This window comes from Diplotaxodon limnothrissa, linkage group LG3 (genome assembly GCF_057381915.1).
Source record: "Diplotaxodon limnothrissa isolate DT_005_m linkage group LG3, D_limnothrissa_male_GT1.1, whole genome shotgun sequence".
NCBI classification, from domain to species: Eukaryota; Metazoa; Chordata; class Actinopteri; order Cichliformes; family Cichlidae; genus Diplotaxodon; species Diplotaxodon limnothrissa.
In genome coordinates, this window is record NC_140598.1 from 32,014,015 (window position 1) to 32,040,172 (window position 26,158).

The window sequence follows — 26,158 nt, forward strand, 5'->3', positions numbered from 1 at the left end:
AAAAAAACCCAGGTGGAGGTGTCCTCTTAAAACCCAAACACACCTCCACTTCTTTCTTCACTCCAGCTAAACAAACAGCTGCAGTCTGACTCATGTTTTTGTGTATTATGGGGTGCCGGCAGGTGATCCTTTGAGGCTGTTAAGGGCTGCGTGGATCCTGAAGTGCAGTCTGGACTCCATGGAGTAGTCCTTGTAGTTCGTCCTGATGATGACACACAATCAGAATCTCAAATAAACACGCGTTTCGCAATCCTGCCTGCGCAGGAATGTTTTGTTTGGTTAGTATTTTTTTCTAAACCACTGTAAATACCTCACTCGTGCATTTAGTGCCACCTAAACAATGCTGTTTTTCCTGTCTGCGCAGCTCGAGTTATGGTTGCAAATTTCCACTGTAGCATCCTTTATATACACTATGAAGTGTCTTGATGCATGCTCAATCATCCAGGTAAGTAAATCTCTAAAAGTTGATTCTGTTCATCTGGACGTAGCATTTTCGTTTTCTCCGAATGAAAATGAATAGAATATAAGTGTGTGTGTGTGTGTGTGTGTGTGTGTGTGTGTTCATTTAAAAGTATCTGTAGCGGCAGCCTTCGGTCCTTCTTTGCCGCTTCTGCAGAACGTAAAGTTTCTGACTCGTGCTCTTGTTCAGTCGCTTGGATGCCTTCCGGTAGCAAAAAAAACGAGGCGAAGGAGAAAAGGGGCAAAACATTTATTTTCCAAACAAATCGAAAGGTACAAAACAAATGCCTCTGGTGGGCGCTCCGTTTATATTTCCTTTATGTTACAACCAAAAAATAACATTAAAACGGCGACGGTCAGAAAACTGTTGCTCCACGTCCTGCTTGCTTACCTAACCTTTTTTACCCACACCCCTCCGCATGCGGGCCAAATACACACCCCTTTACGACATCTACCAACACTTTACAACAACAACAGACTAATAAAGCAGGATTAATTTATGGAGCACAGCATATTATATTATAACATAAAATGATCAAGATTATAATGGAAACTTAAAGATCATGACAAATACTTAAATATGGCATGATGTAACTGAGTGAAATTATTGGCCTGGACTTGGCTCCAACAGTATCTAAAGAGCAGCGACTCCCAAACTGTACGCTGTAGCTCCCTGGTGGGGTATTAAGGTACTTTAGGTGAGACTTGGGAAGTCATTTAAAATAAAATAAAAAGAATAAAAGAAGTGAAATAGTTATTTCTTGTAATTCATTTGTAATGCCATCTAAAATGTTAAGGACAATACAATATAATTATTTCATATTTCCATTTCTATTCCAACTTTTTTGAGATATTTTGATGCCTTCAAATTTATTTATTTTTTTGTCATTTTCTCAGTTTACACATTTGATATGTTTCTATATTCTATTGTGAATAAAACGGAATAAAACGTGTGTTTATAAGATTTCCAATGATTACATTTAGTTTTTATGAAACTTTTTACCAGCATCCCAACACATGCTCTAATTGGGGTTACAGTAGAATTTCCATTAAATATGTACATTTTAGACAAATCCAATTAATCCAATGAATTAAATAAATTATAAATTATATATAAATGGAGGCATGGCTGTCAGGTGGCAGAAGTAATGAAAATAAACAGGAAATGCTTCATTTTCTGTTTGTGTGATCAGCACAGATAAGACTGAAAGTTTGGGGGCGCTGCAGATTTTCACATTACAGAGTTAGAGCAGTCTGTTTAGGAATGGCTTATAAAGAGTGTTTAAGCAGAACTTACTTGGCGTTCTCGATGTATGTGGTGGCCTTGAGGAAGTCTCCCTGTTGTTTATACAGCAGACCCAACTCATAAAGGGTGAAAGGAATCAAGTAGTGATCATATCTGATCCGACCCTCACTGAAAGTAAAGCCCATTAAAGCATTATCTTTATTTTCAGAAGGTAAACCACAGCATTAAGTGGCTACACAAGGTCGTCGGCATGCTTTTGTGTTCTTATCTGTGCTTGTGTTACCTGGAGAGCACCTGCGTGAAGCACAGCTCAGCCTGCAGTAACCTGCCCAGGTGCTTCAGGCAGAGTCCCTTCAACATCTGGACCAGACAGCTGTCATCTGTGTGAAACTCTGACGGATCTGAATGAGAGATGGACTGTTAGACATAGATTTACATAAGCTCCTAACCTTTCATTAGCCATGCGCTAATATTCAGCAGTAATAACCTTACATGACCTAACGCCTTCTGAGATAAAAGGATTCAGAATGGAGACTTAAACATATTTAGCTCCTGGAATACACCAGCTGTTTTTTGGCTGTATGTTTTAAGTCATTGTCCATCTGCATTATGAAACGCCGCCCAATCAATGTGACTACATTTCGCTGAATTTGTGCAGACAGTATGTTTCTTAACATCTCATATTCCTTCAGCTGCTTCTGTCCTGTGTCACATCATCATTAAACACTGGTGTCCCAGTGCCACCTGTAGCCACGCACGCCCAAGACATCACACTGTGTCCGCCGTGTTCTACAGATGATGTGGTGTGCTTTGGATCATGACCTGTTCCACTCCTCCTCCGTAGTATTTTTCTCACCATCATTCTGGTAGAGGTTGGTTTTGGTTTCATCTGTCCAATAAATGTTTTTCCAGAACTGTGCTGGTTTTTTTTTAGAAATGTTTTAGCAAAATTCAATCTAGCCATCCTATTCTTGAGGCTTATAAGTGGCTTGCACCTTGCAGTGAACCCTCTGTATTTACTTTCACGCAGTCTTCTCTTCATGGTAGATTTGGATGTCAACTCCTGGAGAATGTTGACGTGTTTGGCTGTTGTGAAGGGGTTTCTCTTTAGCAAGGAAACGATTCTGTGATCATCCACCACTGTTGTCTTCCGTGGATGTCCAGGTCTTTTTGCATTGCTGAGTTCACCTTTCTTTCTCAGGATGTACCAGAGTTTTGCCACTCCTAATATTGTAAAAATTTCTCAGATGGGTTGTTTCTGTTTTTGCAGATTCAGGGCGGCTTGTTTCACCTACATGGAGGGCTCCTTTAACCAAATGCAAGCACCACACCTCAAATCAACTCCAGGCCTTTTATCTGCTCAATGGATAATGACATAGTGAAGGAACTGCCCACACCTCATAAACCCTTCATCCAATTTGAATGTGGACAGCAGAGTTCACACATTGTTTGTATATAAATGTATTTAGAACATGTTTCAGTAAACAGGTAAAAAAATCCAAGTATAAATGGCCTAACTGTAATAATGAGCTCACTGTATTCAAATGGCCTCCACAGTAACCAGCTCTCTCACAGATCTCTTCAATAGAGCACCTTTGAGATGTAGTCCAACAGCAGTTTCAAATCATGGATGTGAAGCTAACAAATCTGTCAAACTGTGTGGAGCTATCATGTCAACAAGGTCTGAATTTTCTGAAGACTCTTTCGAACCCCTTGTTCAATCATTAACACAAAGAATTAAGGAAGTTCTCAAAGCAAAAAAGGCTCCAACAAAATGTGTCAAATGAGTGTAAAATACTCAAGCTTTATCGAAGACTTAAATGTAATTAGATTCTTAACAAAACAGCTGTGGTAACATCTTATAGCCGACTCCATGTGCACAGTTTTGTGATGTCTCAGGAGTTTTAATCAGTGTAGATGCATGAATACTAATATCAGCTGCTTACAGGCAGGCTTGAAATCACTAACATGAGCAAAATAGAAGCAGGCCCAGGACAGAACCCTGTGGAACGCCTGTTTTACTCTCATGAGATACTATTGGCAGCACACAGTGTTAGCAGTAGTGCTAATAGCAGAGGTGCAGTGTTGAGCTCACTGGGGTCATTGCGAAGCTGCTCCTCTGCCTTCTCTATGGTTACCAGCAGGGACTCGGCACAGTCGGCTCGCTTTCCGACGATGGTGAAACCATTCCACACATACATCATCTCCTAAAAGAGACAACAATTGTGCGTTATACTTCACTACCAGCTCATTCAGAGTTCATCACACTCAACTAACCACTGTCAAAGTAGTGAGTTTATTATGTGCATGTGAATGTTTGTGTACCAGCAAAGGGATGACCAGGGGGATGGGGTTAGCAGCTTTGTAACGCCTGGACTTCCTCACTGCAAATTTCTCCGTTGGAATGGACTTCCCAGCCAGGCGCTGTTTCAGCCCCTCCACCTGCCTACACACACACACACACACACTGTCTTACTGCTAATCCTGGCCTTAAACATAGCTCGGCTCTACCTACTTCACATAGGTCGATTCAGCTCAGGGTGTTTAAAAAATACATGTAAAATACCGGCTGACCTGAAGAGCTCCACAACATTCTCCCCCGTCTTCTTCAGCTCCTCCTCTGACATCATGCTTAAAATGGCTGCCTTCTGGTAAACATAGATAGCCTGCAGAGAGCAGGTTTTATATTGAACTATCGCAGACTTTTATGGTTCCATTCATGTGCCTGATATATGAAACACATCTGTTTTTCTTCTGAGCTTACCTTGGACCAGCGACTCTCCTTGCACAGCAAGTCAGCATATTGGTACGCCTGTTCCCACTCCTGCTGGTACGAGTGAGTCCACATGAGCTCCCAGTAACACAAGTGGTGAATCTGCTTCCACTCCTGCTGGCTGCTCACACACTCCTCGTACTTGGCCCGAGCCTAAAAGAAACACAGAACACTTAGACCTGCTGTTCAGGTTTGTAAAGGAAGTGCAGAGGGATGGGAAAAACCAGTGAAAAGGGAAAGACTTCTATTAACTTCATTTTAATTCCACATAAAGTAGAACAGAGAACAATTTTACTTCTTTGTTTAGCTGATAAATGTGCTGAAATCCTTGCACTGAAACGTCTAGTTTTCATTTGGACTTTGGCACTGAGGGTCTGAAAACACAGGGACAAACCTTCTCAAAGTTTCCTCGCAGCGCGGCAATGCGAGCAGAGTAGAAGAGGATTATGGAGCCCTAAAAGAAAAAACAAACATGATGTTTATTTAGTTACGGCCGAGTTTACTTAGACGACTGTTTGCGGTTTACTTACTTTGGGGTATTTCTGTTGGTATGGCTCCAGCAGAGCTTCAGCTTCCACCAGGTTCCCCTCTGCAGTTCCTGATCAAAGAGAACACAACAACATTCACTGCCTAATCTGCTAAGCAGCAGAAGATGCTTCTGGCTTTATTTAGGCCTTTGTGGTCGGACATTTGAAGCCAGATTAAGATGGTGAAGCTGAGCTTTCTCTACCAAGACTGAACCCCCCCCCCCCCCCAAAAAAAAAAAAAACATTAAAGTGTTTCCTACCCAGTATGAGTGAGACGTATGTGTGGTAGAAGAGCAGAGTCAGAACACAGAGGATTGACCGCAAACTGTGGCTGGAAGCTCCCTCTCTCAACTGGGACAAACCAAAGCCCTGCAGACAGATAGAGAAACAGTATGATTTTGTCTGTGTAGCCTATAGTGGGTTTTTAAAATGTTATTTTAAACAGAGCTTGTACTCACCCTGTTTCCTGAGAACCCGATAAACTCCAACAACCTCAAAATTCTCTGAGGGAGGAGAGACAACATCTGGAAGACAAAAAGATTTCCCTAAAATCAATCATTCAATAAAATCAACAAAATTGTGCTTTCAATGAACCATTATGTGCCAGATTCAATATAACCTGTGGATTGATGTAAAAAAGAAAGGATGTGGGGCCAGTGATGGTGCGTCCAACGACCAGTTCAGCTGTGAAACAAACTGGCTGAAATGGACTCTCGTTAATCTTAAGAGCTTAAAAGGAGGTGTTTAACTGAAAAGTGACGATTCTGACTCGATTAATGAAAAAATTAGTGTAAGGACACATGAAGTATATGAAGCCGTTCATAGGTTTATAGGACTCTCACTAATATTTTTCTTTTATCTGTACTTTCACATTAAAATGCCAACCAACGTGCTTCATCAGCTGCACTGTGTGGACGTTTTAGCTGCTTCCATCCATAATAAAGAAAATTTGTAGATTTCTTGTAGATTATATTAAAGTAATAATATAGATAAATATACAATACAGAAAGCATTTACATTGGCCTTTTTTTGGATCCGTAAAAGTTTGACCCTCTGGCCTGATGATCCAGTGGAGAAAAAAAGATGGACACTGGATGTGCTTTATTCTGAGCGAGACGGCATCGTCCTAATTACGGCAGATTAAACCAGCATTAAACTTACCTACATTAACTGACTCCTGTGGATTAAAAAAACAACAACTCACCAGGTTGAAAGATCCAATGCCCAGCTTGACTCCACCCTCGAACTGTCTAAATGAATCTGATTGGCCGGCCACGTCTTGAGTGGCATTGAGCACATTCTGACAGTCCCTATTGAATACATAACAATCATGTTAACAATGATATTTCTACTAAAATACATTTAAAATGTTTCATTTCCTCCATAGATCATTCACTCACTTGTAGATTTGGTAGCTGGTCCGAATCTTGATCCCTCCTTTGATGAAACTGATCATGTTCTCATCCTAGAAAAAGGAAATATAGATATAATATATAATTAAACAGCCTTATTATTAGTCTTACCAGAAGCTTCTCATGAGTCATGATTCTGGCTCAAATCCTAAATGGCTTCTAACCACACACACTATAAAAGATGCAGTTTCCGAGTGTGTAAAGTGAAGCCAGTGCTCACTCATCATCACATCCATTTTCGATGGTGAAAACACTCAGCTCGAGGTTACAAAAGGCATCACAGTGGCAACAACTCAAACCAGAAGGTTTAACTGAACCCAACCTGAAAAACAGTGGACGACCCATCATGTGTCCTGAATCACCCTTCATTAATGCTCCATCTTATCATGCAGGTTGTGAAAGGCGTCAAGCTATGATTGATGAGGAAGCAATTTTTAATCTTTAATTTAACACTCAAAGCGTCTGTACTTCAGGTTCTCTGCCTTTTAATGTTGTTACACATTCACACGAGGAACATTTAGCAGCCACTGCGGGAACTGCGCTTTAAAGGGGCTTTCAACTAAGGTTACGTATGAAATATATATGAAACGAAAGCAAATACGTGAGCAGGCACACAGGTGAAGTTAAAGGCAGACAGCATTTCTGACCTGTACAAACGTCAGCGTTGCTTTCTGCAGCAGACATTCAGCGTAGCAAAGCTCTGCGTGCATCTCTCCTGCAAACACACCAATGCAGCACACTGACTTCCAGCTCTCTAAATTTTCTTCACTTTCTGTAGACGTCAGTGGAGTGATGTGTGGGCATGTGTTTACAAACCTTCCTGCAGGTTGGACTGCTTGCTGATCAGCCCGGACAGAGATCCGACCATCGAGTTCTTCTTCCTGAACCTAGAGAAACAACGAGGAGACGTTAAATCTCATATTTAACCAGTCTCTACTGTTGCAGTTTGAGATGACATTAAACGTTGCTGTGCATGGGGGCCTAATTGTTCTCATTTGAAAGAGACTTTGAGATGAAGAACTAAAAGTATATAAAGTATAAAATTGCAATAAAACAATTAGTAGAAAAACCTCCTGTGGGTATTCCCATTTACTGAACCTTTGTTGAGTGTTTTCTTGTAACACTATGAGGATCATTTTCCCTTTCCCCTACAGAGACAGGATTGCTTGATATAGATTGTGATTGTGATATAGCTTTTTGAAATCATATTTTTTCTCCCTCATTTTTGGAACACAAAGCTACGGTATATATAATATTCTAGAATATCTAATATCAGCGGTCTCCAACCTTTTTCGCGCCACGGACCCTTTTATGTCCGACAATATTTTCACGGACCGGCCTTTTAGGTGTTGCGGATAAATACAACAAAATAAAACCAGTACCGGTACAAAAAAGGAAGATTTATTCATAACACATGGGAAAAGACCCAGGGAAACAGAGTTAACAATAATAACGCTAAAAAAACAACGAGAAAAACCAATAAAACCAATAAAAACCATAAATTTCACACCCGAGCCTCAACTCTCGCGGCCCAGTGCCAGATAACTCACGGACCGGTACCGGTCTGTGGCCCGGGGGTTGGGGACCGCTGTCTAATATCATAAATGGCTTAAAAGACGGAGATAGCCACTGTGGCGTCACCCATTAGTTTGTGAAGCCTGGAGATTAGATTAGCGTTTTCACCTTGAACTTCTTGGTGTTCGGGACTGGCTGCCTGACAATCTAGATAACAACTTGTCAAATCAACAGCCAGTCGATAATTCTCCTTCATGAAACTTAGAATGAACAAAAAATTACAAAATGGATACATTTTTTATTTAATATGACCTGAAACTAATAACTGAAGCCCATAAGTTCATTGGGAAAGTGTTTTCAGAAGCCACACAGCAAGCGTACTGCTCTGTCAGAGTTCTTTAAACTGCATGTTATTCTGAAACCACAGCTATTGCTTCCTGCAGGCCGCGAACAGGAATGTGTATTTAAGGCACTTCAGCACTGGCTTCACTTTTCAGACTTGAACGTGTCCATTATGATGCAGCCACACAGCCCGGTCACCATTCATACAGTTACTCACTGCAGTGCCACTGCGCACACACAATCTCTGATTCAGCGCCAGAATTGGAGAAGAAAATGAAATTATCTGCTGCTGATTTTCTTTATTATTCTGGACAATTCAGGGCTCAAGGATGAGTCACTTTTTCCAGACTTTTCAGCCTCAGAAATCTTTTTGCAGCCACAGTGGTCGTACCCCAGTTTGTTTCATTACGTTATTACATGTTGTGAATGGACTGAAAAGCTTCCTCGCCCAGAAACATTAAGGCTATAAACAGGAAGAAGACCATGTTTTCCTGCCTCTCACCTCTGACAGGTGTGCAACGCCTCCTTGATGGTTGCCATGGCAGTCTGGATGTCTCTGTGCTCAAAGGTCATGGTCGCCTGCATCACCAGGATGCTGCTGTATCCCAGAGCGTGGTACATGCTGTCCCTCCACCTGCGCACAGCAGCAGTCATTAATAACAGGGAGCTACGACTCCAGCAGACACTAAAGAAAGAGAGAGGTGTAACGAAGCAGCGCGAGGTAACGACTGCTGTGGTTACCATGGTTTGAGGAGATCCAGGGCTTGAGAAAACTTGTTGTTGAGGACCAGGTTGAGAGCACACTGAGTCTCCTGGATGGCAGTCTGCAGATCCATGTTACCCACCCTACACAAAGGCAGAACCAGCAGTCAGCACAGAGCGTGACTAAAAGTGAAAGATACACAGGAAACGATCCTCACACACACACACACTCAGTCTGTGCGCTGCAGGTGTGTGTGTGTGTGCATGTACTCACGCAGGTATCCGATCAAAGGCATCTTCGAAGCTGTCCTGAAACACACAGAAACACAGAGTTTAGTTCTCAGCATCCTCCTCCAGGTGACAGAAAGGCCTGTGAGACGTCTGATTGGACGCGATTCTAAAGCACCACATTTCATTTGTACAATGTGTGTAATCAGCAACAAGTTTGCACTGCTCGGGAATTACTGGAAGGCTACATGACCCGAATCCTGAACCACGCCGCCATGACTCTGACCTACTCGAGGGCTCTGTGAAACCATCGGAGTCATTTCAGAACTGAACCACGAACTATTCATTCACCGCCACACACGCTGGGAACAAAAAGAAAACCATTTTTATCTCATTCTTCAAAGTGATGTAAAGAATCCATCAGGTTTCAGTCTGAATTATATCCTATAAAATAATACCAGAGTCTTTTGACTGTTAAGTAATTGTAGTTTGCGTTTAATCGAACTGCTTTAAATTTTTAGTGTAGAATGAAGTTATTTCCGACTATCCAGGCAATGTTCTATTTAATTTTTATTTATTTATTTTTTGGGTCTTGTAAATTTATTCCAGTTTTTTTTATTTTTAACCTTTCAGACACTACTTTTTGAGAGTTATTCAAGAGTTTTCGAAGCTTAAGGTGTCTGGATTTTCCAAATTGTTATCAGTGACTTCTCGAGTTGTCACAATTCAGGGCTTCCTCTTAAAAAGCCTTTGAGATTTATTCCTGAGTAATCAAGGGAATACAGGTGTTACACCCCGGCCTAGGCAACCGGGGTGCAACGCGGGAAAATAAAAATAAGGAAAATAAAAATAAGGTAAAAACACACGAGAAAAAAAACTAATACGGGTTTCCACAAAAATCATCCCAAAACGAAAGTATCGACCACTATTTTCTTTAAAGCAAAATATGATATTTATTTACATCACAACACAAGGCGCCAACTATTTACAACGGGGGGGAAGAAGATCGCGAACATGACACACTGAAACACAAGGCTTAAATACATAGAAGGAGCAATCAGGGAATGGACCACAGGAGGGAAACACAGCTGGGGCAAATTAGAACTGACGAGACAAGAAAACGTAAACTGAACACACACAGACTTTCAAAGTAAAGTAGGAAACACATAACAGTCACGCAAAAACAACACATTACCAACGCCAAATCGTCAATCCCGGAGGAGCACCTAGACACTCAAATCCACACACAATTACGGTCACAGTCGTAACACCCCCTTACCCAAGAATTAACATTAACCCCAAAATGTTTAATTCAAGGAGACAGTGCTCTAGACAGGGTGTCAGCCAATACGTTATCCTTCCCTTTCTTGTAACTGATCTCCAAGTTAAAATCTTGCAACAACAAGGACCAGCGCATAAGTCTTTGATTAGAGTTGCACATTTGGGAAAGGAACACCAGTGGGTTGTGATCGGTAAACACCTGCACAGGCAGCACACTTGACCCAGCATAGACCTAACATACCCCCCACCCAAAAAAACAAACATTTAAAACATACAATCCCAACGAAAAATGTATGTTCCATGTCCAGCCCATACGGCACCGGCCACCGTCCCGCAGGCGACGCTGATGACTGGACGGGTCCTCCAGTGGAAACGAAAAACCGGAGCGGGCCCTCGGATCCTCCAGCGAAGGTGGATGAAGGCTGGAGCGGTCCCTCGGATCCTCCAGCGAAGACAAACGAAGCTGACGAAGGCTGGAGCGGTCCCTCGGACACTCCAGCGAAGGCGGATGAAGGCTGGTGGAGGCTGGAGCGGTCCCACGGACCCTCCAGCAGACGACGAAGGCTGGAGCGGTCCCCCGGACCCTCCAGCGAAGGCAGACGAAGGCTGAAGCGGTCCCTCCAACGGACCCTCCAGCGAAGACGGACGAAGGCTGAAAAAGGCTGGAGTGGTCCCACCGACCCTCCAGCAGACGACGAAGGCTGGAGCGGTCCCACGGACCCTCCAGCGAAGGCGGAGGAAGGCTGGAGCGGTCCCACCGACCCTCCAGCGAAGGCGGACGAAGGCCGGAGCAGTCCCTCGGACCCTCCAGCGAAGGCGGATGAAGGCTGGAGCGGTCCCACGGACCCTCCAGCAGACGACGAAGGCTGGGGCGGTCCCTCGGATCCTCCAGCGAAGGTGGATGAAGGCTGGAGCGGTCTCCAGCGGAGGCAGATGAAACTGATGGAGGCTGGAGCGGTCCCCCTGACCCTCCAGCAGACGACGAAGGCTGGAGTGGTCCCACGGACCCTCCAGCGAAGGCGGATGAAGGCTGGAGCGGTCCCCGGGCCCTCCAGCGAAGACAGACGGAGGCTGAAGCGGTCCCTCCCTCGGACCCTCCAGCAACGGCGAACGGCTGAAGCGGCCCCCGGGCCCTCCAGCGAAGACAGACGGCTGAAGCAGTCCTCGGACCCCACAGTGATTGGACGAGCCCCCATATGTTACATCCCGGCCTAGGCAACCGGGGTGCAACGCGGGAAAATAAAAATAAGGAAAATAAAAATAAGGTAAAAACACACGAGAAAAAAAACTAATACGGGTTTCCACAAAAATCATCCCAAAACGAAAGTATCGACCACTATTTTCTTTAAAGCAAAATATGATATTTATTTACATCACAACACAAGGTGCCAACTATTTACAACGGGGGGGAAGAAGATCGCGAACATGACACACTGAAACACAAGGCTTAAATACATAGAAGGAGCAATCAGGGAATGGACCACAGGAGGGAAACACAGCTGGGGCAAATTAGAACTGACGAGACAAGAAAACGTAAACTGAACACACACAGACTTTCAAAGTAAAGTAGGAAACACATAACAGTCACGCAAAAACAACACATTACCAACGCCAAATCGTCAATCCCGGAGGAGCACCTAGACACTCAAATCCACACACAATTACGGTCACAGTCGTAACAACAGGACTTATGATAAATATTCTGACAATTGTAAGAGCTTTTCAAACTTTTTGCAATTTTTCTGCCTTTTCACGATTTTGCACAAATTTCAGAGTTATTCCAGTTTTGGGGGAATAGTGTGTCAGTTTTATGGACCTCCCAGGGCTATTCGAGAGTGCCTGGATTATTCCTAAATTTCAGGTTTTTCGTTTGTTTGTGTTACTGAGACTTTTCAGCGTTTGCGGGGCGTGTTCCAAGAATGCCCTATATTCCTATACTTTTCAGTTACTATGCTGTAAAGTGTTACAGCCCCGAGAAAGCAGCCATAGAAATTAAAATATGAATAGTTGAGAGCGTTTCCATCATTCAGTGTAAGATGGTTTCTCTGAAGTCTGGAATTTGTGTTTTATATTTTAGTAAATACCTGCAGTGCTAATAAGGGTCACAAGGGTCATACATGGCTTAACATGAGTAATAACAATCATGCTGCAGAGCATTAATTCATTAGGCTAATTCAAGGTTTTCCATTCATTTCAATGCAGTCAGCGATTCAGGGAAGATTGCTGTTAGAGGAACTGCTGCCCATTGCTTAATGCTAAGACCTGAACCCTGATTGATTGATTGATTGATTGATTGGTAATTTATTTCAACATGTGAACAATATACAAGTACATTTAGAAAAGAAATGAGAGAAAAAAATATATACTATACAAATTACATACAAAAAAACATTCTGATTAATTTACATGTTGAAAGGGAGTGGGAAGAAGTATACACTTATTTAATCCCACCCCTGTCCCATAAATTATCAGTGAATATTTAGTCAGCTTCCTTACTGATATAATTTGTAATAAAAATAGTGAACAGATTTCTGATATACTATATACTATAATATCACATCATGAATTTTTTGTTTGTTTGTTTTTAAATAGAGACATTCACTTAATTTAAATATTTTCCTTTTCTTTATAGATCGAGAAGATCATATTTTTATAACTCTTTTTGAACAGTTTTATGTTTGGACATTGCTTTAATTCCATATTCAGTTTGTTCCATAGTTTCACTCCATGAACAGAAACACAAAAGCCTTTTCTTGTAGTACGTACCTTCATTGTTTTGAAGTTACAAAAACCCCTTAAATTATAACTTCCTTCTTTCAAAAAAAACATACTCTGAATATTACCTGGCAGTTCTTTATTTTTTGCTTTGAATAGAATTTGTGCTGTTTGGAATTTCACTATATCGTCAATTTTCAATATTTCAGACTGCAAAAATAGTGAGTTTGTATGTTCCCTATAACCTGCATTGTGGATGATTCGAATTGCTTTCTTTTGAAGAGTAAAAAGTGAATGTAATGTGGTTTTATAGTTATTGCCCCAGACCTCTGCACAATAGCTTAAGTATGGTGAAACCAGTGAACAGTAGAGAATATGAAGTGATGTTCTGTCGAATACCTGTTTTGCCTTGTTTAGTACTGCAATGCTTCGTGATACTTTGGAATGAATATATCTTACGTGAGCTCTCCAGTTAAGTTTTTCATCTATTATTACCCCCAGAAATTTATTTTCACTGACTCTTTCAATATCAACACCATTTATTTGAATCTTTGCATTTGTATTTAAACTACTATTTCCAAATAACATAAGTTTAGATTTATTCAAATTTAATGATAATTTGTTTTTATCAAGCCAGAACTTCACTTTACTTATTTCATTAGTCATATCCTCCAATAAATTCTGCAGATCATCACCAGAGCAAAAAATGTTTGTATCGTCAGCAAAGAGAACCATTTTTAATACTTTGGACACTTTACAGATGTCGTTAATGTACAAGTTGAAGAATTTTGGACCCAAAACTGACCCTTGGGGTACACCACAAGCAATGTCCATACATAAGGAGCAACCACCATTTATTTTCACAAACTGCTTTCTGTCACTTAAATAACTCCGGACCCAATCTAAAACTACCCCTCTGACACCATAACGTTCCAGTTTTCTTATTAATATATCATGATCTATAGTGTCAAATGCCTTTGTCAAGTCTATGAATAACCCAGCCACATATTGCTTTTTGTCTATGGAATTTGTGATGTATTCTATTGAATCTAATAGTGCCGATGATGTTGATCTGCTTGATCTGAATCCGTACTGACTCTCAGTGAGTAGTTTATGTTTATCTATAAATTTTTCCAGTCTGTTTTTAAACAGTTTTTCAAGAACTTTTGAGAATTGAGGTAGTAAAGAGACAGGCCTGTAGTTTGTGAAATGGTGTTTGTTTCCAGATTTGTATAGAGGTATAACTTTTGCTATTTTCATTCTGTCTGGAAATCGACCAGTTTGAAATGATAAATTACAGATGTATGTAAATGGTTTTATAATAGCCTCAATGACTCTTTTAACCACTATCATATCAATATCATTACAATCCAAAGATTTGTGATTTTTACATTTTTTAACAATTTCAAGAACTTCATTTTCATCAACGGCTGTGAGAAACATAGAATATGGATTTCTGTCAATCAGTGTATCGGGTTTTTCCTGTGCTTTCCCAGGATGAGTGATTGTTCTTGCTAAATTTGGTCCAGCAGTTACAAAGAATTCATTGAGACTATTTGCCACAACATCCATATTGTATTCTTCATGGTCATTACAATGAAATACTTGGGATAGTTCTTTTGTCCAGTCCCACATTTTATAACACTGTTCAGGATTTCCCATAATCTTTTATTATTATTTCTATTTATATCTAATTGCTTCTTATAGTATTCCTTTTTACTAAATCTAAGTATATTAGTTAACCTATTTTTATATCTTTTGTATCTGATTTCAGCATCTTTAGTTCTCGTTCTTAAGAACTCTCTGTATAGAGCATTTTTCTTTATACATGCATTTTGCAGACCTTTTGTTATCCATGGACAGTCCATATATTTCTGTTTCCTACTATATTGCTTTATTGGACAGTTGGTATTGTACAGTAATGTAAATATTCTAAGGAATTTATTATAAGCACTATTAACGTCCTGTTCCTGATATACTTCACCCCAGTTTTCCTTCAATAAATCTTTTTTAAATGCATTCATTCTTTCTTCTGTTCTTACTCGTCTGTACTCTTTTTTACTGTCCATTTTATTGATCTTGTAATTCCTATCATAGATTGTAAAAATTGGAAGATGGTCACTTATGTCGTTAATCAGGAGTCCACTTACAGTCTTACCCTAGAATTAGGTTCGAAACTCCAGATGTTTGAAAGACAATATTTCTAGCATAAATCCAAAAACACTTTTACACACATCTACACGTGTAAGCACGACTGCAACACTTCAGAGGTCTCAACTATGAAATATAAGGATTCATATATGTGCGTAATGGTGTAAACAGATTTGTGTCCACACTACATAAGTAACATTTACACAGCATGTCAGCAGCAGGCTAATAATAGCTACACAGTGGCTCCTTACATAATAGGGTGCAGCTGCAGTCAGCGCTGTAAAGTAACTCTGCCTGCAGGCAGCAGCTTCTCACTGCTCCACATTGGAGCACTGTGACCCATCTAACCACAAAACATATATTTAAATCAAAAAGATATAAAAGAAAAGAACCAAAAAGCGAATCATTGTGAGTTAATAAGAACACAAAAATATCATAGAAATGTGGAAAAAAGCCTTGGAAAGAGAAAAGAACAAAAAGTGACAACATAAAGAAGTGAAAACAAATATACAGAGACACAAAAACACCCCAAAAAGAAGCAAGACTAGTAAACAGACAAGGTATGTAAAAGAAAAAAGCAGGAATTAGAGACATGAAGAAAATACCTATAAATAAACAAATAAATAAAAGTGCTAAACTTCAATAAAGTACCATACCACCTTTATTTATAAAGCACTTTCACATAAAACCAGGGTTCACAAAGTGCTGTTCAAATAGCACAAGCAAAGTAAAAGTAAAATAAAAAAATAAGATAAAATATGTTAAAACAAATTGAGTTAACCTCTTAATATGTTTTAAGAAGCGTTTTAAACTCAGAAAGAGAAGAGGCCTGCCTAACGTGCAAGTACTAAGAAAAGACACAAGAAGTTAAGCAACAAATGAGTTTAAAGACACACTCACAGAAACAACCACAAAAAAGCAAAACAGCTAGAAAGACTTAAAAGCAATATAAATACAAAGTATCAAAATAATCACAAAAACATTCAGCAGAAACAAAAATTACTACAAAGGTGAAAAAATAAAAATGAGTACAAAAAGACTTTAAAAGTGGATCTGTTCATTTTGCCAGTGTTTTACCTCATTTTGATTGTGGTTTTCCTCTTTTTGGGGGTTATTTTATGTTGTTTTGAGGGCATATTTACTGAGAGTTCAAATGGCTTCAAAGAAACAAATTGACAAGAAAGAAAAATAAATTTAAATAAATTCACAAGAACAAAAAATAAAACATCAACAAAGAGGCAGAAAAAGTTCTTATTGCAAGCAAACCGCAACAAAAAAAAAAAAAACAGCACAAAAACACATTACTGAAAATAATGAAGGCCTCAAAAAATACATAATCAGAACTGACAACCAGAAAAAACTAAAAATATAGAATAAAAGAAAAAAACAAAATCAAAAAAAGAGAAAAAGTCAAAATCATGGACAAGCAAACATCGATAATAAAAGAAAAAGAAAGACTGGAATAAGTAAGACGGGATTAGCACAAAAAGTAGAAAAAAAATTAAAATATATACACGAGTAAAAAAGAAAATAACCATGAACCACCACATTTCACGCTTTGACTCATTTAAATTTAACGGTAGAATTTTTAATGAAACAACAAAGTAATGCAAGTATATCAGACGTGTCGATCAGACATGTGCACAGGAGCAAATAAAGGGCATTAACATGTGCTGAGTGTCAGCATCCCTGAAGGTTAAAAATGGTTTTTACAAGAATTACAAACTCTACGGAGTGACTCTTCCTGCAGGCAACAGCTTCAAGTCTGATTTTTCTGACATGTTTACATAACTCACTACAGCCCTGTGTGTGTCTTTTACCCTGAGAGAGAGGCCTTTAAATGAAAACAATGGAAAACGAGACACAGGACAGAACACAGAAGAATAATAGGAGGCAGAAAATTACTAAAATACGAGACATAATCCCTTCAGAAGTAACATTTGTAAAAAGTTTCTTTTTAAGTTAAAAACAAAACCCCACAAAGAGAATCAATTACCTCCAATGCCCAAGAGACAAAACTAACCACACACAACAAATACAAACATGACAGAGGCCAAAAACCAACCAGAAAAAGAAATGAAATAATGGAGAAACTAAAAATGATTAAAAGTACATTAAAAAAAAGATCAAACACAATCAAAAAGACATAAAAGGCCCACAAAAAACAGAAACGATGCTATCAGAAAGAGCATAATTCCCACAAACATAGATGCAAAGAAAAATATCCAAAAAAACTAACAGAAACACGTAAAATGCCATCAAAAAGAAACAAAATTCCCACAAAAAGAATTAAAGCAAATGTAAGCAAGCAGCAAAGCAGCAAGAAGCAAAATGTCAGCAAACAATGTAAAATAACCCCCAAAAAGAGGAAAACCCCAATCAAAATAAGGTAAAAAAGTATGTATGTATAATGTAGAAAGATGAAATCAAAATGAGGTAAAAAACTGACAAAATGATCAGAGTATGTAGAAAGTTTTTATTGGCTGAATTATGGACCGTGTGTTATTTTATGTGCAAGTTTTTCTCTGTTTGAAAGTGAGGTGGAGAAAATGTAGCAGATGATGGAGGAGGAGGAGGCCGGCTGCAGTCAACAGAATATTTTCACAAAACTGGAAAAGTCCAAAAGTAAAAATGTGTGAATCCAAACAGACGTTGCTTCCTAACTCTTTTCATTCCAGCAGATGCTCCGTGTGGCATTCCCCTCTCGCTCTGTCAATGTTTTGGTCTGTTTGCGACATTCATGGCTAAGGAACAGCTAGTGATCACAGTGAATAAGACCTGGTTATGTTGTAACTCAGACCTTGCCAAAGTGTGGGGCTGGGGGGGGGGGGGGGGGGGGGGGGGGGGGGGGGGGATGAAATGGGGGAAAAAAAAGCAAAAAAAGAAACAACAACGCTTGGACACTGCTAGCACGGGGCGCCCACAGAAACGCAAAGCAGGAGGTGAAGCATCGCTGAATATGTTTCCAAACAAACTATCTTCCAAGCCAAAGACTAGAAAATATGGTGAAGCAAATCTTCTCTTTGGTTTCACCTGCACAAGTGCCGAGGTAGGTCTCCCCTGCAGGATTGGTTTCCCCTGCGTCGGGAGCACGGACTGGGCTCTCCAAATCACAGACAAACAGTATCCCACATTCTTGATTTTTAGTTCACAAACACTTGTTGTAATGACTAACTACTCCTGACATTTTGGAGATGTTAGCTCTTTATACAGTAAAGTTACAGCTGGATACAAATAACATCCGGCTGATCCTGCCACGATTTGTTCCCTCGGTTCAAATCACGGACAAACAGTATCCCACAGCTGTTTATGTTTTTAAACCCATTTTGCACAGAGAGGCCTTTTTTGAAATATTTTTCTTGTAAAACAAAGGGGGGCCTAGCAAAAAAAGTTTGGGAACCACTGTTGTAACTACAGCTGATAAAGTTATTTAAAGCAGAAAGCTAAGTTATATTATCAGCCCCTAGCATTTGGATGAATCAGCTAATCTTACTCAAGATTTAGTTTTCTTGAAATACTTTCAGATTTGCTTGTGTTAACACCTTTGGGATGACTTATAGTGGAGACTGTGACTATGTGATTAGGTAGAGGATCATCAGGGGGTCCTTTGTCCCTCTTTGAGGGGAAACTCCCACTGGGTTTAAATCTGGGACCTTAGAACTGAAGAAGCTTCTCAGATGAGAGGTGAAACATCTTCAAGCAACTTAAAGAAGTCCAGACGCTTTTCTTTCCAAGCTCCTTAGACAGTCTGATCTCACAAATATGTTTCTGGAAGAACGGTAAAAACACACTCCTGAGGCTTGTGGAAAGACTTCCTAGAAAAGTTGAAGCCGTTATAGCTGCAACTCTCTTGGGCCAGATAGCTTTGTAGAAAACAGAGACTACAGATGAGGAACATACAACCATTTAGTGTATTAAAGAGGTTTGAGTCATCGCCAGTTTTACAGCCTAATAATCGTGAAAGTCATTAAACCTAACCCACCATATCATACCTGAGAAAGGTGGCTACGCCCAGGCATCCAGACAGGCAGCAGTGGCTTTTTTAACAACTATATTTAGATTAACCATTAAATATTAATTTTTCGACCATAAAGAGAAAAAATATTGTTATTGTTATAGGCTGGGATCAATTTGGAAGAAATATGATCCAGTACATCTAAACAACCCATAAAAAACTGAGTTTAAAAGCTCATTTAGAAGTTGCATCATTTTATTTTATAGCTTTTTATTCCTGTTATACTTTGGTAGTTAAAGAAGTCAAACTAATACCAGCAGACCAGATACCAGCGTATTGCAAACACACAAAGCAAACACAAAGAGACAAAAAAAAGACAGAAAGCCTTAAACACTGAAAATAACCACAACTAGACACTAAATGACTACACAAATATGGGGGAGAAAAACACACACAAAAAAACAGAAATGGGCAGAAAACGACTATAAAAGGTAAAAAAACAGGAACAAAAACACAACCAAAACGTAACTACAAAGTAACACAACACTAACACAGAGAGACACAAACAGACTAAACTTCAACGATAGGACGACACAGGATTTCTGAACACGTTTGAAACAATCGAGATATAAAAGTCATTGAATATTTTTATCTTTCTATTCACTGTTTGACTTTATTAAGATGTAATGGTGACTTTAATCATGTTGGGATTTTCTGATATTTACAATCAAACAAAAAACAGATTTTTTGGAAAAATCTGCGTCACTTCTGTTTGATGTTACAGAGCAGGAGAGGTCAAAGTCAGAGACGCGTCTCCTGTGACTGCAGCAGCTTCCTCATCAATTAGTCAAGGCCTGCAACTTGTGTCCAATTACCCAACGCACAAATAACCCGGCTGCACTCGAGGAGCGCCTATGGAGCGTCCTCACAGCCCCATCGGAGCCTCGGACCTCCCTTACATCCTCCAGAACCAAATCTGTGACACCTGGAGTTAACAATGATCTTCCCTGACCTCTGACCTCACATGGGGAACAGAAAGCAGACAGAGAGTGTGTTTTCTTAACCACATCCTGCAAACTGAACTGGTTGCAAACCACTACGGGATCTGAGGTGTACTTAGGCTTACCAGATGCCATTAATAACAAATTAATACATTTCATATAAACTAGTGAATCTGAATTATATTTCTTCATTTTTTGGTATTTTGTAATTATTCTTTTTGAATTCTCCCACTTTTACTCCCATTTTTTTTTTTACCCATGTTTGAACCCTCCCTTTTTCTCATAGTACCACCAGAGGAACACACAACTCCAAAGGGATTTGTGTTTCCTCCTGGTCCTGCATTATTGCCAAACTCACCTCTGGGATTCCTAAAATCTGCTCTCTGGACAACCTACTGCTTCAATTAAATAAGCATAAATTAAATTATCCACTTTGTGAGTATCTGTAAAAAAAAAAAAAAGCCTCTGTGTTGTCTGAGGAGGGCTTCAGCAGTCAGGCTTCCTAACTGGCTGTGAGAAAGGTGTGCATTATATTCTATAAGACTGAGCTGATCTGTGTTTTCTTGGCGTTGCTCACATTCCTGTCGCGCCTTTGGGTGTGTGCACTGCATGGTAGGATGAACTTGAGATCCTGGATTCACAGACAGTCAAATGTCACAGCAAACATGCCAAAACTGACATGATTAGTAGTTTCAGTCTGAGCAGAGGCAATACCCTTGCACTGAGTGGTTTTTAAATAAAAACAGCTCGCCTCACATTATTTAGAGCTGAGCGAAAGTCAGCTGAATTCCTCTGTATTAGGATGAGTCAAGGCTGAAGGAGTCGAACACAGGAGCATTTGTCAGCTGAAATGAGGAAATGACTGGCTGAGGTGTGACGCAAGAGGGCCTTAACAGAAAAAACCAACCCATGTCATCAACCTTAATGTCTGCAGCGGGTCTATCATGGAAAATGGTCATTTCCATCTGAATCCTTGACACCTCTTCAGAGACAAACAGGTAAAAAGGCTTTATGGAGGCTAATTGGGTGTCCTGCTTGCTAAGTTCATCTGGTAGCAAAACAAGTAGTTTTAAGGGAGCTTAAGAGCCATGGACCTATAAATATCCTACTAAAATCCCCCTGGATTTTTAGTTTTGCTGAAGTCCTTGCAGATACCCAAACTTGCAAATAAGTGAAAGTCCTCATAAAAATCTTTCTTTAGTGTGTGCGCTGAACTGAACTCCTAGACGTCTCCAATTCTCTTCACATAGCAACTTGACGAAACCCTGAAACATCTCTAAATAGAAGTTAGTACAGAGTTTCAAAAAATATCCCGATGGCCCTTCAGCCCCCTTGGCATGCTTTAGCGCTTGTCACTACCCGATCTGTACCGGAAACCCGATGTGTACCATGATGCGTGAATCTTACGTCACTTCCTCTCTTTGCCAACATTGTGACGGTTAATGTATTTGAATGGCACGGTTAGCGCCCAGTTAGCTCCTAGCATTTCTCAACAGCTCTGCCTCCTTTTCGACTGCCCGGGACATTTAAACAATGGATAATCCGTATACAAACAAAGTCGTGCTTTTCTACTCAACAGAGAGCGTTCCCCGATTGAACAACAGCGCCGTAAAATAAGAAGAATGGCGCCTAATTACAGACTTAACAATACTGACTTAGTAATGTGTCACGTGAAGATTCATCAGCCAGATTAAGTGTTTACTGACAATTGACAGTGATAGCGAACATCATCATCACTATTCCAACAATCCTCTCCTCACAGACAAGCATGAACACACTCTATCACTAAATCAAGTTTAACACACGTTTATAATGACTAGGGATGGGTATCGAAAACCGGTTCTTGTTGAGAACCGGTTCCCACTGTTTCAATTCCTTGGAATCGTTTGCCATTTTAACAAACGATTCCCTTATCGATTCCAGTCGCCCCGAATGACGTCACCACGTTGCGGAGCGTCATTTACCTGGCAGGAAACACGGCGCCTAAGCGGCTCAAATGCTCAAAAGCTTGGTTATACTTTACGAGAACGGATGACAACAGGGCAACTTGCAATACTTGCAAAGTAGATATTTCATTTAAGGGAGGAAACACTACAAATATGCAAAAGCATTTGCTCACAAAACACGTGATGACCTTAAATGAATGTCGTGTTTTTAATTCCGCTCCGGACTCGTGAATCTCAACCCAGCAGCAGCGGTAACGTTTGCACGTCCTCTCCCGTTAATGCGGCAGGTAAATAATCAACTAACAGTGCATATTATGTTAGCGCGATCTGCCTTATTACAAAACCTGCCATTACTGTGCATTTAGGTGACCATGATGAGAGAGACAGAGTTTGGCTCAGATGCTGGCAGTTCTCGCTGCAGTCTACCGGTAGCGTCTCCTTTCAGGCCAGGATAGACAAATGTCACCGAGCAGTGACTAAGTTTGTGGTCAAAGGCTGCCACAGCAGATGTTCCCGATTTTCGGTAAGTGAATGTGTTTAATTGTAGGCAGGGACATTACTGGATATTCTTGTGTAATTGCCACAGAACAATTTATGTTATACTTTGTTATTGCTGCAGACGAATATTTATTTTATTATTTTACATTTACATTTTTTTTCCTGGGGACCCTGTGACACCCCATTGAAGAGCCGTAGGCTGTGGATCTCTTAAGATCTCACTGTTGGGTTTGTAAGGCCATGTTACTCCTAAATTTCTATCTTGTTCAAAGAGAAGATATAAAACAAAGTTCTAAGATAATCGACCTTAGTGTTCTCCTTTTTAAAAAAAAAGAATCGATAAAGAATCGAATCGTTAAACAGAATCGAAAATGGAATCGGAATCGTGAAAATCTTATCAATACCCATCCCTAATAATGACGCTACTCCGGTTTACAATAGGGTTCATTCGCTCGGTCAGCAAGTGGCGGTATCCTTGTACAAACTGCCATTAAATGAAACAGAAGAATAAGAAAACATCTGCACATGCGTGGTACGGATCCTGTAGACCCGATTTATAACTGTCTTTGTTTTTGTCTACATTATATAGAAAGGTTTCATTATCGCACACATTTTAAGAGATACCTATTATTGTTAACACCTTAATACAGGGGTAGGGGACGTTAGTCCTTAAGAGCCGGTGTCCTGCAGGTTTTAGATCTCACCCTGGGTCACCACACCTGAATCAAATGATTAGTCCATTACCAGGCCTCTGGAGAACTTCAAGACATGTTGAGGAGCTAATTTAGCCATTTAAATCAGCTGTGTTGGATCAAGGACACATCTAAAACCTGCAGGACACCGGCTCTCGAGGCCTGGAGTTCCCTACCCCTGCCTTAACAGATACTCTGACCTGTAACTATCGTAAAATGCTTCGAAGTACACGCCTGTCGAAAATGCATGGTACGGATTGGGTTTCCGGTACAGATCGAGTAGTGACAGCTCTCTTGGTGGTCCACTTTCTCAGGATATTTTAAGAGTTTATGGAGACTTCTTTTGGTTCCGTTTCTGTTTTGGGGGTCTTTTGTGCCTATTGCTGGGTTTTGTGTCTAGTGTCTTGTGGAGATGATTTTGAATGGCTGCTTCCAAAGAACACCTGATGGTCTCTACAGCCCAGCCATATATCCAGTATACAGACCTGCTGAACCCTGTCATCTAAACTAGAAAACCTCAAAATATCCTTTAACACCATGACAAACCAGTTGATGAACTCTCTTCTACATTACAGCTGTACTGCGACACTCCCCATTTGAACAGTGTGAACCAGGGAGGGTCAGGGTGGAGGACTGGCTTTAGTGAAAACAAAGGTTAAAAATTAAACCTGGGAACTCGGTTCCCATCATGTTACCACTGACAAAGTTAGCATACTGTGAACATTTTGACTTCCTCAGCTCACTGATGTTATCTTGTCACTAGTTTGAATGTGAATGTGAATTTGAATGAATGTGGTGGTGTGAAAGTGCAGAAAAAAACCTGATATTTCCTGTGTTTACAGTGCAGGAGGCAGCCTGTGGCTGAAATCAAAGCTGTCATTTACATGAAGCTGTGCACACATGCAGACACGTGAACCAATACTATCAGCTCACTTAGCGCTGAGACATAAATCCAATAATGAGCAGGCTGCCTCCACAGCTCTACACATAACTGAGGAAATACATCCAGAGCTCAGTGAGAATCCCATATTATGACAGATCTATGGTCCCATACATTGCTCAAGGATGGCGATCAAGATAAAATGAAAAGTTACTGTGCTGCATTGTATATTTATTAATGAATTGCCCTTTGGTGCACACCCCTGTCCTCTACTTTTACCACTTAATCAAAGTCCAAATTCACTCCCCACAGCCTGCGGCACATTTAGTTCAGTTCAAAGTAAACTGTTTTTTCCCCTGTGAGTAATCATTGTAAATAAAACGGATCTGGAATAGGTGTGATGATGGGTTTTGCTGTAACTCAGCTGCCCTACATGCGTGCAGCACTGTATGTTTGGAGAATTGTATAGATTAGGATCTATTTACGGTCAGTTGGGAGTTCATTTTGCATCCATGGATACAGTCTGTGGTGACTATAGAAGCACAAACATAGGAAAAAATGAAAGTCTCACTGAAATACTACAGGAGGCTTTGTAAGGTCGATTTCAACAGAAATATAGACAGGCGTGGTGAAAAGATGAGAAAACCTGACAGAAACCGATAAGGACTACGCGTTTATGTTGCATTATTTAGAAATGGTACCACTATACAGTGATAAAACACACTATATGTACACATATCTAGCTACCAACACATATACCACATAAGGCTTTCTCCTCTAGCAGCACAGTAGCAGTAGGTTATTTTTTTGTGTTTTAACGCACATCAACATTCAGAGCTAAAGAAAGGTAGTGCTAAAAACTGCAGTTCCTCTAACGTCAGCTAGAGGCTGGCTCAGAAAAGTGAGACTCTAATGTTAAAACATACAGTGGAAATTGAAAGAAAAAGCTGTGCAGCTAAATTTGACCTTCATAACAACTGTAAAGGGTTATAAATGTTCATATAACTCACCTATTCAAACTATATTAATGCTAGGGGGCGTGGCCACTGTTTTTAATGACGGCTGCTTGCTAGGTTTCACTCGAGCTAATTGGAGATGCTGAACCTTGTGCTGCTTGTGCCTTTCAAAGCATTTTATTACCAACACGTCCCTTTTAGGTCCCTGCAAAAATCCAGCATGGTCGCGGCCAAAACACCAATTTTGAAGCCAAAGCCATAGCTGTGGCCATCTTTTAATACAGTCTATGCTTTCCAGCCAAACAAAGGTGTGTGTTTTTAACGCCTAACCAGTTTCTGATATCATATTCACAGTTTAGGTGTAAAATCTGTCCTTTCCAGAACTCTGATGTGACAGAGAGACTAAAACACCCTCAACAGCCTGGTGGATGTAGCCCACGTGATGTAGGTATATGAGATCAAAGTGGGAACATCATCACAAATAACTGGTTACATCACGCACTGTGGACATGTCAGTGGAAATGCGTGCGTTAAATGCGATCTCCGGCTCCCACCTCCTCCTCTGCGGCCGCTCCGTTGCCTACGTGGGCCATGTCCGCTCCCGGTGCCTGTTCTCCCTCTGGTCCGCGGGTCGCCTGGTTCCGCTACGAGGACGGGCAGAGTCCCATGACAGCTGCAGCCGAACCTCCGCTCCTCTGCGGCTGCGCACGGATCTCCTTCTGCTCCTCTGTGCTCCGTTTATTTTGATTCTTATCGCCGTAGGTCCGCTTCGTCCTTGAGTCAGGCGCGCTTCTTTGCCTCTGCTCTCTTCCGTGAAAGAAACACGGAGAGAAAACACACCTCCCACATTTCCGTTTCTCCGCCCATAATAAATAGAAG

The 26,158-nt window shown here is 40.5% G+C and overlaps 1 protein-coding gene across 1 annotated transcript; it reads right to left on the reverse strand.

Annotated features, from left to right (window-relative positions):
- ttc39b (tetratricopeptide repeat domain 39B) lies at positions 1-26,136 on the reverse strand. The gene is made up of 19 exons (XM_085346966.1): positions 25,834-26,136; positions 9,251-9,285; positions 9,016-9,120; positions 8,777-8,908; positions 7,234-7,304; positions 7,065-7,132; positions 6,406-6,470; positions 6,210-6,315; positions 5,464-5,529; positions 5,266-5,374; positions 5,009-5,076; positions 4,873-4,932; positions 4,470-4,631; positions 4,280-4,371; positions 4,031-4,151; positions 3,801-3,912; positions 1,989-2,106; positions 1,757-1,873; positions 1-202 (listed from the first exon to the last, which is right to left on the reverse strand). Exons 1-19 carry the CDS (start codon positions 25,870-25,872, stop codon positions 106-108), a joined length of 1,743 nt encoding a protein of 580 aa, XP_085203092.1. The 5' UTR covers positions 25,873-26,136; the 3' UTR covers positions 1-105.
- Between the last annotated feature and the right edge of the window lie 22 nt (positions 26,137-26,158).

Excerpts from the sequence above, each read along its gene's own strand:
- ttc39b (XM_085346966.1), bottom strand. The coding sequence starts at position 25,872 with ATGGCCCACGTAGGCAACGGAGCGGCCGCAGAGGAGGAG. Across the intron at positions 7,133-7,233 it reads GCAGTCCAACCTGCAGGAAG|GAGAGATGCACGCAGAGCTT; the intron begins GTTTGTAAACAC and ends GTGTGTTTGCAG. Across the intron at positions 3,913-4,030 it reads CCCTGGTCATCCCTTTGCTG|GAGATGATGTATGTGTGGAA; the intron begins GTACACAAACAT and ends TGTCTCTTTTAG.